This window comes from Mus caroli, chromosome 10 (genome assembly GCF_900094665.2).
Source record: "Mus caroli chromosome 10, CAROLI_EIJ_v1.1, whole genome shotgun sequence".
NCBI classification, from domain to species: Eukaryota; Metazoa; Chordata; class Mammalia; order Rodentia; family Muridae; genus Mus; species Mus caroli.
In genome coordinates, this window is record NC_034579.1 from 93,978,389 (window position 1) to 93,991,828 (window position 13,440).

The following is a 13,440-nucleotide window of genomic DNA, read 5'->3' on the forward strand; positions in this document are numbered from 1 at the left end:
GATGAATATGGGTGACAGTGTACTGGATTGAAGGAAGGGAGAAAGGAAAAGTTCACAAAGCCCCAGTACTTTCTCCCCAGCTTCCCGGCTCCCATCATTTAGCTCAGGAATGCCCTCCTTGCCATGGTGGGCTGAAACCCTGAGCTAAGATCAACCATTTCTCTGTTCTCCCTCAGGCATTTGCCCTAATGGCAAGAAAGTGGCGAGTACCTCCTTTCTCTGCTTATTAACAATATATAAATTACTTATTCTCATACTTAGAATTCTTAAATTTACCCATTGGCCATTTGTTTTGAAGAGTTATATGATTGTGTGATATTCAGTAGACAATGGAATTAATGGTCTGGAGCCTTAAAACTATACACTTCCAAGGTCAGTCATATGGCCTGCCTGCTATAATGCATCAAAATCAGGACCATGGTTCAAGGTAGCTACAAAACTTTCTGAAGCATTAGTAACCAAAGAAACTCCTGATCATTGAATTAGTTCTCGACTGTCTGTAACTGAAAGGTTCTCTCTCAGTAATCTTGAGCTGATCTTTCCGACTGTTGTGATTAAAGCACACACACACACACACACACACACACACACACACCTACCTTATTCATAGTTTTATGTGGTTTAGTTAGCCACTTTCTGGATAACCCAAACCAAAAGTATAAAAGAGATGAAGGTTACTGCTTTCTGATACTCAAGTCTTTAAGAAAGGATAAATTACAATGATTTTTGAGATCTACTTTATTGAAAGCAGAAGTAGAAAGGCGCCAAATTCTTATAGAACATAAACTCTTTGATGGGAAATATCTACTTCACTGACATAGAGACATTTTTGATGAAATGTATTTTAAAGAATTTGCCTGAGACAAAACTTCAGACTTTTTCTAAAGTCTTTTGCTATGTCCCTGACAGCAGTAAAGGAGCAAGGCAGTATAATCAATTTTAAGCTTAGTTTTCATTTTAACTTATCCCAGAATTATCTGTAGGCTATCTATGCATAGACATTAGTAATGAATTTAATTACTTATTTGCTATTATATCCATCACTAACAAATATTTTAGCATGTACATAAGTCAGGTTGTGTTTACCCATTAGAAGAGCTAACATTTTATGTTTAAATGTATATACTAAGTACTTGAAATGTGTCTGTGATTTTAAGTATACCAACTCTTTAAAAAGCATGAAGAAATAAAATAACTTACCCTAAATTACAGTAAGGGCGATAACCTGGATTTGAACCTGGAAAAATGCTGAAGCAAACATTATATAAAATTCCAAATTTTAGTTTAGTCTCTTCATTTTCTAATATCTGAAAATATAGCATTATCAGGAATTATAATGTATGACCTGCTATTCCCAGGTCATTTCTAATAAACTACATGTCATCTCACTGATTTCTTTCTGTACACACAAAACTTTGGATTTCAACATCACAAGACAATCAGGCTGAAAGTTTTAAAAAGTAACAATTTAATAATGAATATTTAGAAATGTGATACACAGCATAGTAATATAAAAATGCATACAATTTTAACTACTTTTTAACGAACCCTTAATATGGATAAGTGACAAGAGTTTTAACAGTTACCAGATATTTGGGGGGGGGGGGCTCATTTTAAATATCATTTGGCCATGCAATTAAAAAAATAAATATGACAAATATATGGATTTTGAAGTATAAACTGACATACAAATCTATATATTCTTAATAATTTTCATTAAAGCATCTTTGAAGCATTCTATAACATGAAGTTGAAAACTCAGATGTAAAGAAAGACATGATGTTTTATTAGAATTGTGTAATTCACACACAAAATACCTAAGAGTATACACGAAACGTTAAACAAAGTGATATAACTAGTTATCTTATTGTCAACGTCATTGACGTCAGATAATCACACTGGGACTGGGCAAGGATGTACATGCCAGTCTTCCCAGGCACACAGGGAGGGAACTGCGACAGGATCACTGGAGCCTTTGAGTTCAGACCTGTTTGAGAATCATTATAAGGCCTAGCCTGGAAGAGGAGGGTTGGTGAGTGGGGCTTGTCACTAGAAGAATTAGAAAACTTCCTCTTTTAAATGTTGATAGGGAAACTATAGTTTTATATAGTAGCAATTTGGAATTGAACTCCACTTTCCCAGGAGCGGTGGAGGAGAAACAGAAGATTGTCAAAGCTTTGCTAGAACTTATGACAAGGAGATTTGTAAAATGTTGAAAATTAAGCTATATCCTTTTATATCTGCACACAATACTGTGATATGCGGTGTGTGTGTGTGTGTGTGCTTTTAAAATTGAGATATCCAAAGTGCTAAACCATAAGATAGTAAACTGGGCTTAAAATGTTTACATTCTCATGTCTTCAAGATAACAGCTTTGAGGCAGCTGGGGGTGTAGAGATATTTATTGAATCTTCTCATCTGAATAGTTTCAATAAAATTTCACGGACTTAAGAAATATTAATTTGACCATAACCAAGTTTGATAGAATTTACTATTTATATTTTCAATAGAATATATTCCTTAGTGGGATTTAAGCCATCAAAACTTAATTGGGTTGTATTAGTAATTTACAAATTTAACACAGGAGAAAAAAAAAAGGACCTTTTCTGAACTAATTTAGAGCAGTAGCCCTTAACTCTAACTATATAGATCAGAATCACTCAAAGAGATTTTGGGAAAGACTGAAGCATGATTCAATTTCAGAAAAGCTTCCATAGGATTCTAGTATGAAATGAAGTTGGGTATCATTGATTGGTAATAATTAATAATTGCTATTCAAGATGGATTTGTTTTAAATAAATTAAAATTCAAGTATGAGTACTTTCTTTGTGACAGACACTATTACGAGTGCTAATAAAAGATGTTTTTCTATAAAAATTATTGGATATTAATATTTATCCTAATCACTTGACTAGCTATATAAATTTACTAAAATAGTCTTCAAACTTTTAATATGTTTGCTATCATAAAAGATTTCCTTTGACTTTATGTACTGAGCTGTCCTCCACTTAGAATTTCCATTGTAGTGATTATCAGCAAAAACTTTTCCAGAGATATACAGAGAGAATAGTAACTTCATCTTCAAGTTATAGTACATGAGGTAATCTCCACTCCATATATGAAGTCACAAAGATACACTCTAAAAACTGAAACAAGATACTGCTTTGATGGTTACCAAAATCTCCTGGGTCAAGAACTAACACCCACTGGCTTTAGTGCTAGAGTTAAATTATCTTAAAAAGAAAGAAAGAAATCTATGTCAGGTCCTCTGGGAAACTAAAAGGAATGGGTCTTTAATGCAGAACATGTTTCCTGTGACCTATTTATAAAAAATTTCTTAGAAAACATTACGGAAGTATGGTTTCTAAGATATAATTAGAGATTAGTTAACTCAAGGGAACTAACAATTTAAACTAAACGTTTAAAATTTTTATGAAAGATCAGTAGTTAAAATAAATACTTAATAAAATGTATACCATAAGAGGAATCTAGTGTTTAAAAGTAAATGTCACATTGTGTTGCCTTCAGTTAAAGAAAACGGAGTGTAGTGGCTTAGGTATGTAAGAAGGGCTAACTAAGGTCTTAGTTTGGAAACAGAAAACTGATGTTACCTGAAGACCAGAGAGAATAAGATAGAGGCGATTCCTCTCATGATGCTAAAGCTTAAAGCCAGAGCAGAACCCTTTGGGGAGCAAGTGTCAATGAGTAGTCATGGTAGTGCAGCTTATGTCAGAGCACTCTCAGTGTGAAAGAGAGAACAGAGTATTAGTGAGCACCACTAGGAGTGTGTGTTTAGTCTAACACTCTCCCTGCTTTACAGCTTAGAGTGAAGGACAAATGTAGTCCTAACCTTACACTTCATCTATGGGATGCTTGATTTACTTTATCATGGTTTTTCCCCTACCATTCCTTCTAATCCCAATGAAAGAACACAGAAAGGAAACAGTATACATTTGCAATACAATGTCGCTTGGCTTATGAGAAGAAGTACTGAAGAAAAGAGAATGTCTTTCATGAGTACCAGTCCATTTCTGGATCCAAAGAGGTAAAGAAAAATGAAAGAGTGAATAAATGGGAATTCACAAAGCCCAGTACAATCCGGACTTATCTCCAAGGGTTCATCTTTGACACCCCGTATTTTTCAGTCAGATTAGTAGAAAGACTTACCAGTACTCCCCACCCTTTGCTTTGTATATTAAACCCACACCTTTTTCTTTCTATAATAAAAGTTTCAAATTGTGACCTGAAATTTGTGATTTCTCTTTTAGTCACCCAAATTAAAATTTGTGCCCTAGCTTATAAAATATATATCCTGGGACAGGTAGGTCTTCAATGAAACTCTCATTTTGATCCTATAGAGAGGACCTTACACAGTTTCTGAAAACCCAGTATATATCCTTGACATTTTTCGGTCTCCAGAACAAGCAAACACATGATATAGACTGAAGGTCTTGCAAACATTATTACGTGACACAGAATTAGTATTATTCTCCATTTAAAATACGTTCAATCTCTTCTAGCCTTTTCAAAGCAGCAACTCTTTTCTTCTCAATTTCTTTGATGTCTTTTGTTGTTTTATGGGGGGCATCTTGGTCTGCATTTTCTGTTGATTGCTTGTTGGATTTAGAGTTTCTGTTATCGTTTGTTTTTAAGATTTGTGGTGGTCTGGATTCACTGTTGATTTCTTTTACATCCTCAGAAGGGATTTCCCCTCTCTCCTCTGTACCTGGAGTCTTATCAACTGGGGCCAGTGGCTGCTCCACAATACCAGAAGAGGAGATTCTATCCCTGACTATACTCAAATGGCGTTGAATATACTCCTCATGAGGTGCTAATGCCAATGTTTCCACAAGACACCTCTCAGCTTTTAGTAACTCCTTCTCTTCAAAGTACACGACACACAGGTTGTGCTTCCCCTGCACATTGGTTGGATCCATTTCCAGTATCTTTTCAAAACATTTTTTAGCTCCAGGTATATCCTTCTTTTGGTTCATCAGAATGTCTCCTTTTAAAATGAGACCCTTGGTATGGTCAGGATAATATTTAAGCAGCTCTTCTAAAATTGGCAATGCCTTTAACTCCTTAGCAGTCTGCGAATACAGGAGTGCCAGGTTAAACAAAGCACTTCTGAAGTCAGGTTGTAATTTGATAGCTTTCTTCATCCAAGACTCAGCTTCTGAATCCTTTTTGTCATCCATGGCGAGCATCCCCAAATTGAAATAGCCATTAGCATCCTGTGGCTCTTCATTTACATAATTTAGAAGCCGTTTTCTAGCTTCAGGTCTGAGTTTAACTTCACCTAAAAGTAATTTTATTTAAAGGAGATAAATTATCAATGAATGAACCATTCATGTATTTTGTTAGGTTACAAAATACAGCAATAAAGCAATTTATCTTATGTATAAAAAAAAGTAGAAAAGAAAGTAGGAAAGACAAATGTGACTGAAACCTTTGATCAGTACTCCAGATACCAAGGGCATTAGAGAAGAGTAGATGTGTGTATGACAAAGGATTCCCAAAGATGTATATTCAAGAACAGTTATGTTAGTATTTTGAATTTATAAACCAAGTTCTTTAATTTCTCTGGATTAATTTACTGAATTTTCTTATAATTATAGGATATGTGTGTGTGTATGTATGTATGTATTTATGTATACATGTTGGGTAATGAGCAATTTTTATCATTTAGAATGCAAAATACTAGCTTTCAATTCTGAAAAGTTTAAAGAAATACATTCAACACCTAATAAAGAAAATATTTACAACATAAAAATTAATATAAATAATTTTTCCTGTCTTGTAAAGGAAAACATTCCCACATAAAATATGGTTTAAAGACACTATTGTGATTAATGTTAGTTTACTAAATTATAGACAGTACTAGAAATTACAATAATATTTGAAAAACTAAATAAAGCTATGCAAAAGTATTTTCCTTTTAAGTCACAGTAAACTAACATGAGATTGAAAAACAATAGTGCTCTGGGATACTTAATACAGTTATAGTATTTTCTGAACACTTCTACAGTATTTAGACTTCATATTTACTGCACAAGTAGTTTTACTATGTTTAAATGAATAAAATGATATTATATGCTGGTATTAGAGGTGCTGCCTGATGGTTTCTGAAGTTACTTTCACCATCGCATGACTTCATAAAGTCATGCAAGTAACCCTCCCACATATGCCTCTTCACGTCACTTGAAAGGACTTTATGTCAAGTATTTTAAATATTCATACGTTGTGTTATGTACATTATTTTGCAATAAACAGCCTGGCCACAAAATGTTTATTATGGGATTTACAGTATTTTAATTGATTAAATAGAGATATTTTCAGGCAACTTACCCGATTCCTGCATTAGAATAGCAGAATTGAACAGTGCTAGCTTATGTCTGGGGTTCAGTTCCAAAGCTCGATTAAAGTTCTTCAGAGCTTCATTTGGTTCTTTAAGTTCAATATAAACAATTGCCAAGTTGTACCAGAGATCTGCATTATTTCTGTCCAGCTCTAGTGCCTTGAGATATGCTTCCTTGGCTTTGAGAGGCTTATTCATTTTTAAAAGCAACTCTCCCCTGCAGGAAACAAACAGACAAGGACTACTATCTTACTATGCCACACCATAAATACCTCTTTACACAGAAACAGACTCTTTTAAAAAAAATCACTTTCTGAAAGCAGCCTCAAGTCTGAACTCCAGCAAATCTAGCTGCATGTGCTTTCAGATATTATAAAAGGAAAGTGCATGCCTGACTGGACAGTAAGTGTGAGAAGCAATCAGAAGGGCGACAGAGGGAAGATGCTCATAGATGAATCTTTAAAAAAGCCAACTAGACTGCTAGGAGGCATAGCAGCTAATTACAGTGGCAGATCAGTAAATCAGATCATAACACGGGAACACTTGAAAAAACTCGTGTTGTTACTGAGACTTTCTCGTCTTTAAATCTGATATGTCTCACTGTACTAATTAGAAATGTGAAATCTGCACATATATTAACTTATCTCCCTCAAAATATTCTTATATAATGGCTATTCAAAAACAGACAGACAGACAGACAAACAGATAGATAGATGAATGAATGAATGAACTGAATTTACAAATGGTTGGTTAGGAGAGCACTTGTACCACCTACAGGTGGCTTTCAGGAACACACTAGAACCACGCAGCTTAAAAACTTTTATCTAGCTTTCCATATGGTTCCACTTTGAGTTTGAGAACTTAAAAAATTAAGTAAATTTGCTTAAAACTAGTGAAGTTATTTTTACCAAGAAAAATACAGCAACTTCTAGACATGAGACCAAGGTTACTGTTTTAATGCAGAGACTACCAAAGTCTTCATGAAATAATGTACGACCTATTGACTACTGGAGGAGGAAACAAAGACAATATCCGCAGTAGGAATAGATTTTAATCTCAAAAAGCTGAATTCAGAATATACTTTACTCAGAGAAACAATGTTATACATTTTAAGGTTCATGCTCAATATATAAAAGAAAGTTTAAAATGCACTGTCCCTTAAGCATGAAAATGATAATGTTTATATAAGCATTAAAAGATAATGCTTCTAGAACTCTTTCAAACAGAACCTATGTCAGCTACTGTAATGATTCCCATTAGTTTCAACTTGCCAAAGTGTGACTGTCTGTCTACTACAAGGCACACCCTTGATGCACATAGCTGTCAAGAAAGAACACTAAAAGAACACCTTGGTAATTTAGTTGAAACATTCATGCAGCTATAGCTTCAACTTTACAGTGGTAACTCTGAGATGGTACCTGCTAATGTAAGCCTGTTTGAAGTCTGGCCTCATGCTGATGGCCTGTCGGTACAGCTGGTCCGCTTCCTCCAGGCGGGACTCATTTGCCCGAATAAGGTTGGCCAGATTGATATAAACGTTTAGGTGATTAGGGGCAATTCTGGCTGCATATTTTTTACCAGGGATAATCTGTTTTAAGAGAAAAAACATGTTTGTGTATTTGACAGTACAGTAGCAAAACAAACAAACAAAAAAACAAAAACAAAAAAACCCAAAGTTTTCCGAGTGACTTATTTCAAGTGACATGGAACCTAAGATTTTGCTGAAAGTTTTGTTAATATAACAAATTAAATCATAAAAATGTAAAAAGCAAGCAGGGTATGAATGGTGGCATATGTCTTTAATGTGTGCATGATAGAAGCAAATGAAATTCTGTGAGTTAAAGGCCAGCTTATTTACATAGAGAGCATATCAAATCATATGCATGCACACACACAAAAGCAAGTACTACAAGTATCTGAAAATATTAATACAAATTTTGACACTGAAAGACATACAGTGATATCACTCATGCCAACTATGAATTATTTCTGGCTTTTTGTTTACACTTATCTTTGTATTAAGTCAGATAAACCAGACGTTTTAGAGGTCAGTGGTTCGTACAACACAAGATAACAATCCATTTCAATCCGACCATACACTTTGTTAACTCTAGTGCGGTCAACAAAATTATTCATTTCTTGGCTGCAATAATAGTAGGGCAGCTTGTTTTATCTTACAGTCATATTAAAACCTTACTTGTTTAGTAAAGTTGTAAAATAAATGTTCTACCCAATAATTCAAGTTAATTGTTATACATAACACATACATAGATCTGTGGTACCGTATATCCAATGACCTTTTCCTTGCACCACCACAACAGCCAATTAATACAACAAAGCAGCAGAGGGGCAGCCACTGGGTTATAACTTCCTTTCACTGCTCTGATAGTAAATTTGAGCTGATTATTTAAAGTACAAGAATTAAAGTCTCTTCATTTAGCCATTTTTTGTAATTTATAATCAGCATCAGGTATTTATGTTCTATGAGTCAGTGTTTATACATTAACTATAACAAACCTTTTTAAAAAATCATTTGAGCAAGCAATTATGTCTAATCAGGAACAAAAGACTGGGTAGGACAGACTTGTTTATATCAACGAGTTAGGTAAGTCTTTACATAGGACAGTGAAGGAGACAACTTACCTGAGGCATCAGTGATTTAGCCAGCATATAAGACGCTTCAGCTTCTTTAGTTCTGTTTAAGTTTTTGTAAGTTCTTCCTACATTCATGTGGGCACCGATGTCATCTAAAACAAAACAGAACACTTAATGGTAAATACACCAGCACTACTCAGTGCAACTGTTGGAAGGCAGGTTTTCAGAGACAAGCAAGAGTGTGAGAGGATGGCTGGCCCTGCTTTCTGGGAAGTTCTTCTAAAACAACTTGTCATAACGTACAACCGACAGGGCTGATGACACAACAAAAACACTCAGAGCAGTATAAGGACAGAGTGCACGCAACATGGGAAACTTCCTGAGTGCATCTTTAAGGGTTTAGGGCAAGAGAGAGAGAGAGAGGCGACAGAGTAGTTCACGTTTTACTACATTAGCCCATGAATAGCTCATCTACTTCTTTCATCTCACAGTTTGGAAATCACTAAAAATATAGCTCAAATTTACAAGTAAAAATGACTATGGTTAATTCCTATAATTAGGACATGGGTTTAAATAACAAATATGTATCTTAGTAGAATGATAAGAAATGGAAACACTTGTATATTTAAAGAAAATTTTGTGATGTTGGAGACATGGTTCAGCAATTATGAGTAGTGACTGCTCTTCCAGAGATCCTGATTTCAATTCCCAGCAACCACATGGTGGCTCACAACCATCTGTAATGGCATTTGATGCCCTCTTCTGGTGTCTGAAGACAATTACAGAGTACTCATATATACATACAATAAATCTAAAAAAAAGAGAGAGAGAAAATGTGAATGTGATCAGAGTTGAGTGACAGGTTGATAGGCTGACATAAGAAGTTGTGGTCATTCTCTTTTAAATAATACATCCTTATATAACTTATTTATAGAATTTAAAACCCAACAGTCCATGAACAGATAAATGGCTGGACAAAGTGAAGAAGTGCTAGTCAGCCACACAAAAGGATTGTTTCTTAGAATTCATGAACAACATTGATGAGCAACAAACAATTATATACAAGATATCCAAAAAAAATAAAATAAAATAAAATAAAGACTCCACAGAGGATGAGTACATACACAATTTAGATGAGTAAAGAAATACATGGTAACTGAAAGCAGTTCTACTTTATTTGGTGGAAAGGATTGGAAAGAGCTAGAAAGATCTGGGAAACTTGGATATTTTCCCTGTGTGGTGGTAATGGACTTACAGGCACAAACACATGAACACTTAGATTTCTAAATGGTCTCCACTTCCACTTCCTGTGCTTTGCATAGCCAGTGCTCCTCAGAATTGCCTTCAGGGATCCCCACAAGGGATCTGCTCTCACTTTATTCTCTGCCAAATGATAATTTTTCAAGAGCCATTTTCAAGCCATTACTTCTAATCTCTATGCTTTTTATTTTTATATTTTAACTATAATTTCAAGTACTTAAAAAGACATGACTACACACATATATACATTTTTTGGTTGTGTATTTATAAGTAACTTTTTTTTTTTTTTTGGTTTTTTTTTTTTTTTTTTTTTTGGTTTTTCGAGACAGGGTTTCTCTGTGTAGCCCTGGCTGTCCTGGAACTCACTTTGTAGACCAGGCTGGCCTCGAACTCAGAAATCCGCCTGCCTCTGCCTCCCAAGTGCTGGGATTAAAGGCGTGCGCCACCACGCCCGGCCCTATAAGTAACTTTTATGTGTCTTCTATGCCATACAGCAAATGTATGTAGAATATTTTGACTTGGTTATTCAAGGAAACTAAGAACCCTAAAAAAATGTATCTCTCTATAATTTAGTGATATAAAAAGCAAACAGACAAAGAATTTCTGATATCTCTCTACTTGTCTAAGAATATTCTTTTCAAACAGGAAAAACAATTAGGGTCAGACATCTGGCACTGACAAAGAAAATCTCAAATGGTTGTTACCCAGGAAACTTCATCAGCAGAGTCTGGCACATTATTCACAGCTCCCCTCTCCCATAGCACCCAAGACCACCCCATCCTGTTGCCAAACCTATACAAGGTTAATCACTGCTGAAACTCATACGGTATTATGACCACCATCCTTATGAGGTAACACAACTTGTTTTTTTTCTGTTATTCATTTGTTGTCAGTTTATACAGTCAACTAAAATTATCAAATGTCAAAAAGATCAGAGTAAATTTAAACTACATTTCCAATAGGAAACTCAAGGCATAATGGTAAAACTGTTCTACTCACTGCTGGTTTTTAGCAGTTAAAGCAGTGCTTGACACATGGCTAATGTACAGGTGATGAACAAATCTGCTATTATTCTCCTTTACCCTTTCTCTCTGGTGTGATCTGGTTCTGGACTGTCAGCCAAAGGTCATGTACACAGGTTCTTTGCTCTTGTGACGTGGTGGAATCTTTAAGAGATGACTAGTGGTAGGAAGTAAGGTCATTGTAGGTATGCCATAATGAGAATGTTTGAACTCAGGCATTTTCCTGCTCCGTTGCTTGCTGCCTGCCATGATGTGAGAAACCTGCTGCTATAATGCTGTCATATGAGTGCTACCTACCAAAGGGTCAAAGTGATGGATCAGGTCACCTAAAAATTTTCCTTGTCTAGTTTAAGTTGATTATCTCAATATTTAATACAATAATGGCAAGCATAGATATTCACTGTACCCCACAGTTGGAGATTATCTCCTTGTTCTCTGGCAGCATTGAAAATAATATATTTGCACTCATAATTTAAAGTTACTTACTATGTTATCATGGCTAGACACTGTTTTATGAACATTTAATCTATACAAAAAGACATTTGATTACTTTTCAAAATGTATGGAACATTTGTGATGGGATTCATTTCAATTTAAGGTCTGTTTAATACCAGTTATAAGCATTATGTAAGTTAGGTTATCCCAATTTCTAAAAAAAAAAAAAAAAAAAAAAAAAAAAGAATGTTTAACATACAAAAGCCTTAATCTGCTAAGCTAACCTCTAATTTTTAATCTTTCTGCCTGTCTACTGAGTGCTGACATTACAGGCCCACGGTACCATGAGTGTTTCAGAGTCTAACCTTAACCACAAACAACTGCCTCTTTTAGCTTACTCTGGTCATGCTGTTACTTCCTGCAATATCTAGTAACACCACATTACAAAACACCATAAATGTTATTATACTCAAGGTTTTCAAGTTCATGTGCTTTACGCAAAAGAAACAATGAGGGTGCTGAGTACCTATCTTCCTAGCCAAGGGTTTCCTAGAACTTACTCTTGGACATGTTCATAGTGAAGTCACAGATACAGGCTAGGTAGCAGGTATGCTCCAAGTAGAAATCAGTGAAAACTGGGGGTGTGCTACTTAGGTAAGTGCTTACATCTGCAACAGTCACCATTCACACGAGAAAACTGATCACTCATAAATACGTGTCACACATGCACTTGATTTAGTCTTTACAAAAATGCTGAGACAGAAATCACCATTCTAACATAGAAGTGAGATAAGAGTGAGCAGGCTTAAATCCTAAGGTTTGATATGAAAATGATAATTTAAGTTGGCATGACAACTCATTTGTAAAGGTGCCAAGCCTGGCAACCTCAATTTGTTTCCCTGGAAGGAGAGAACTAATTCTAAGTGGCCTGTGACTGTCACACACACACACACACACACACACACACACACACACACCCACAATGCAACAAAATTTTTAAAATGACACAAATTCTAGAATGAAAATCTAAGACTAAAAATAAATTAGAATTAGTACATTTAGTGAACTTTTCTGTATACAGGAACAGTCAGGTGATGCGAGCGTAAACATGAATCGGATGTTTATGATGCCAAGAGGAAGCCCCACATTTTAAATCAATTAGGATTTCAAAGGACCTGAATTATAAGTACATGTGTATCTCGCAGGAAACATATGAAAAGAAAATGTAAGGGGTCAACAAACAAGTGCTTTTACTCGGAGGGGAAGCTGCTTGGGAGAGAGGCCATGAGGCTGGTTACAAAAGACTAGTGCACACAACCAAGGATGGTAAGGTAGAAGACAGATGGGAGGAGAAAAATACAGTCTAGGCTCAAGAAGATACATAAATCAAAGAGGAGATATAGGACACATAGTTCATATTCCACGCAACATCAGACTACATGAAAACTTAAGGAAAGTAGACTAGCAACAGTTATATTTCTATTACTGTCTTTTCACCTTGTTCTAATCGAATTTGGTTTTGGCTTAATGACACAGTAACTGTCCTTTTTAGGTGGTGACTATGACCATGTCTTACCCTGTGCAAATTGGGCCTGGAGGAAGAGTAGGTGTTACCCTTAACCTCTGTCATTTCAGACAATTTTCAGTGCTTTAAAAAAAAAAATCACTCTGGATATGGCAGTCTCTTGATGGTCCATCCTTTCGTCACAGCTCCAAACTTTGTCTCTGTAACTCCTTCCATGGGTGTTCTGTTCCCAATTCTAAGGAGGG

The 13,440-nt window shown here is 35.4% G+C and overlaps 1 protein-coding gene across 1 annotated transcript in view; it reads right to left on the reverse strand.

Annotated features, from left to right (window-relative positions):
- Positions 1-1,446: 1,446 nt before the first annotated feature.
- The window catches only part of Tmtc3 (transmembrane O-mannosyltransferase targeting cadherins 3), a 43,126-nt gene continuing 31,132 nt past the window's right edge, over positions 1,447-13,440 (reverse strand). The window contains exons 11-14 of the mRNA XM_021174046.2: positions 9,002-9,105; positions 7,777-7,946; positions 6,349-6,575; positions 1,447-5,299 (exon numbers count right to left, since the gene is read on the reverse strand). Coding sequence (XP_021029705.1) covers positions 4,485-5,299; positions 6,349-6,575; positions 7,777-7,946; positions 9,002-9,105 — 1,316 coding nt within the window. The 3' untranslated portion in view covers positions 1,447-4,484. The remainder of the gene's footprint in view (positions 5,300-6,348; positions 6,576-7,776; positions 7,947-9,001; positions 9,106-13,440) is intronic.